The 2,500-nt window shown below is 50.1% G+C and overlaps 1 protein-coding gene across 1 annotated transcript in view; it reads right to left on the bottom strand.

Annotated features, from left to right (window-relative positions):
• LOC310819123 (ephrin type-A receptor 4-A-like) overlaps window positions 1-2,500 on the bottom strand; it is a 22,095-nt gene that overhangs the window by 836 nt on the left and 18,759 nt on the right. Inside the window, exons 15-19 of the mRNA XM_083690358.1 lie at window positions 2,006-2,215; window positions 1,618-1,794; window positions 1,154-1,341; window positions 787-969; window positions 1-319 (exon numbers count right to left, since the gene is read on the bottom strand). The exon at window positions 1-319 is cut by the window's left edge and continues 836 nt beyond it. Of these exons, the coding sequence (XP_083546484.1) occupies window positions 202-319; window positions 787-969; window positions 1,154-1,341; window positions 1,618-1,794; window positions 2,006-2,215 (876 nt within the window). The 3' untranslated portion in view covers window positions 1-201. The remainder of the gene's footprint in view (window positions 320-786; window positions 970-1,153; window positions 1,342-1,617; window positions 1,795-2,005; window positions 2,216-2,500) is intronic.

Below are 2,500 nucleotides of genomic sequence, written 5' to 3'. Positions count from 1 at the left end.
GATTCAGGTCAAAGTTCAAAGTTCAAAGGACGAGCGTTTAGCAAAGTGCTGTTCTTCTTTCTTCCAGTACCTTTTTTTTTTTTTCTTCCTTTTATTTATTTGTTCCTCCTTTTGAAATCTCACCCTAAAGTGCATGGATGAGGTAAATGGAAATTCATTCAAAGTAATAGTTTCAGGGTTTGTATGTATCCATTCCTAGGCTCAGACCGGAACAATTCTGTCCTGTATCTGTTGCATGTGGGACAGCATTTCCTGCTGCACGTGGGCAAGGATCAAGTCCTGGTGCGACGGTGTGATGATTCCTATCCTGGCCATGTCCCTGTGTAGGCATAGAAGGACATACAATAAGGCTGATGTTGGAGGCTGCATCAAAGCAACCAACAGCTATAGGACTGTACTGTGGTAGATATCAGTCAAGGGAGGCTGGTGGAGGCAGAAATCGGAGGACAGGCTCATTGTAATGCATGGAATGGTATGAGGAATGGTATCAAATTGGAATGGTATCCATTCCATTCCAATTTGATACCACTCCTCATTCCATTCCAATGCATGGAATGGAATGAGGAATGGTATCAAATTGGAATGGTATCCATTCCATTCCAATTTGATACCATTCCTCATTCCATTCCATGCATTACAATGAGCCTGTCCTCCGACTTCTGCCTCCACCAGCCTCCCCAGACACACATAGGTGCTGGAAAACCTTGTTTTATCGAGAGAAACACTGTATATGTCTTATTTTGGTTTCCTAAAAAGACTTTGAAAGAGCTGAAGAGGGTTACTCACTGGTGTGTGAGAGCCAGCAGACTGCCAGGGCTGGTGTAGCCTGCTGCAGCCAGGGTGTCTCTGTACCTCTCCATCCCTATAGCCTGGAGCCACTCTACCACGGACCACTCAGACACACACACCTCCGGACCCCCAGACACACACATCTCTGAACACACAGGCTCCACCAGCGTGGGAACGGGTCTGCAGAGAGAGGAAGAGAGAAGGAGGGGGAGAGAGAAAATTAAGTAACTCTATGAGTGTGTGTGTGTGTGTGTGTGTGTGTGTGCGTGCGTGTGTGTGTGTGTGTGTGTGTGTGCTTGCGTGTGTATGCATGCGTGTGTGCGCATGCGTGCGTGAGTGCATGTGTGTGTGTGTGTGTGTGTACCTCTCTCCCCCTGTCCTCCGGAGGGTGGTCGGGTTGCGTATGAGTTTGTCGAGCATGTTGAGGATCTGGTTGAAGCTGGGTCTCTCTCCTCTGTCCCTCTCCCAGCAGTCCAACATCAGCTGGTGCAACACCACAGGACAGTCCATAGGAGTAGGCAGACGGTAACCCTCATCTATCGCTTTGATCACCTGGACAGAGAGAGAGAGAGAGAGGGAGGGAGGGAGGGAGAGAGAGAGAGAGAGAGAGAGAGAGAGAGGGAGAGAGAGGGAGGGAGAGAGAGGGAGGGAGGGAGAGAGAGAGAGAGAGAGAGAGAGAGAGAGAGAGAGAGAGAGAGAACAAAAGAGTTAAAGATGAGTCCTACCTCTTTCATCTTTTATCATGAAGGAGAGTTGGAGGTTGACACAAGGTAGTCCAGTGAGGGATAGGGGGGGGAAAAAGGTGGGGGAAAAAAAATCCCAACTTACATCCTGGTTACTCATGTCCCAGTAGGGCCTCTCTCCGTACGACACCACCTCCCACATGACGACACCGTAACTCCACACGTCACTGGCTGGGGTGAACTTCCTGTAGGCGATGCCCTCTGGAGCGGTCCACCGGATGGGGATCTTCCCCCCAGGAGAATGGTACGTTCCAGTTGCCTCCTAGAACAAGAATCGTATTGGATTAAAACTAGATCAGGGGTTAGGTGTGTGTGTCTGTGTGTGTATGAGTGTGTGTCTGTACATGTGTGTGTCTATATCTGTGTGTGTGTGTGTGTGTGTGTGTGTGTGTGTGTGTGTGTGTGTGTGTGTGTGTGTGTGTGTGTGTGTGTGTGTGTGTGTGTGTGTGTGTGTGTGTGTGTGTGTGTCTCACCCGTGTGGTGTAGGCAGCCTCTGGGTCGTCCTCCAGGACTCTGGACAGGCCAAAGTCAGACACCTTACACACCAGGTTGCTGTTGACCAGGATGTTGCGTGCTGCCAGGTCTCGGTGAACGTAGCTCATGTCTGACAGGTACTTCATCCCCGAGGCGATGCCACGCAACATGCCAACCAGCTGGATCACCGTGAACTGGCCATCATGTTTCTGGTGGAGAGAGAAGGAATGGAGACGTTAACACACACACACACACACACACACACACACACACAAACACACACACGCGCACACACACACACACACACACACACACACACACACAAACACACACACAGACAGACAGACAGACACTCTCTCTCTTTCTCTCTCTCTGTCTCTCCCTCCTTCCTTTACTCAGAGCGATAGCTCCTGACAGCATCCCACTCTCCCTCTCTCTCAGAGTAACATCCATCTGCGTGCTCCCTCTCTTCTTCTCTCAGCAGCTGTAGAGTA

This window comes from Argentina silus, assembly GCF_951799395.1.
Source record: "Argentina silus genome assembly, chromosome: 18".
NCBI lineage: Eukaryota > Metazoa > Chordata > Actinopteri > Argentiniformes > Argentinidae > Argentina > Argentina silus.
The sequence above is the reverse complement of the archived record's forward strand: the minus strand, read 5'-3'. Positions and strand labels throughout refer to the sequence as shown.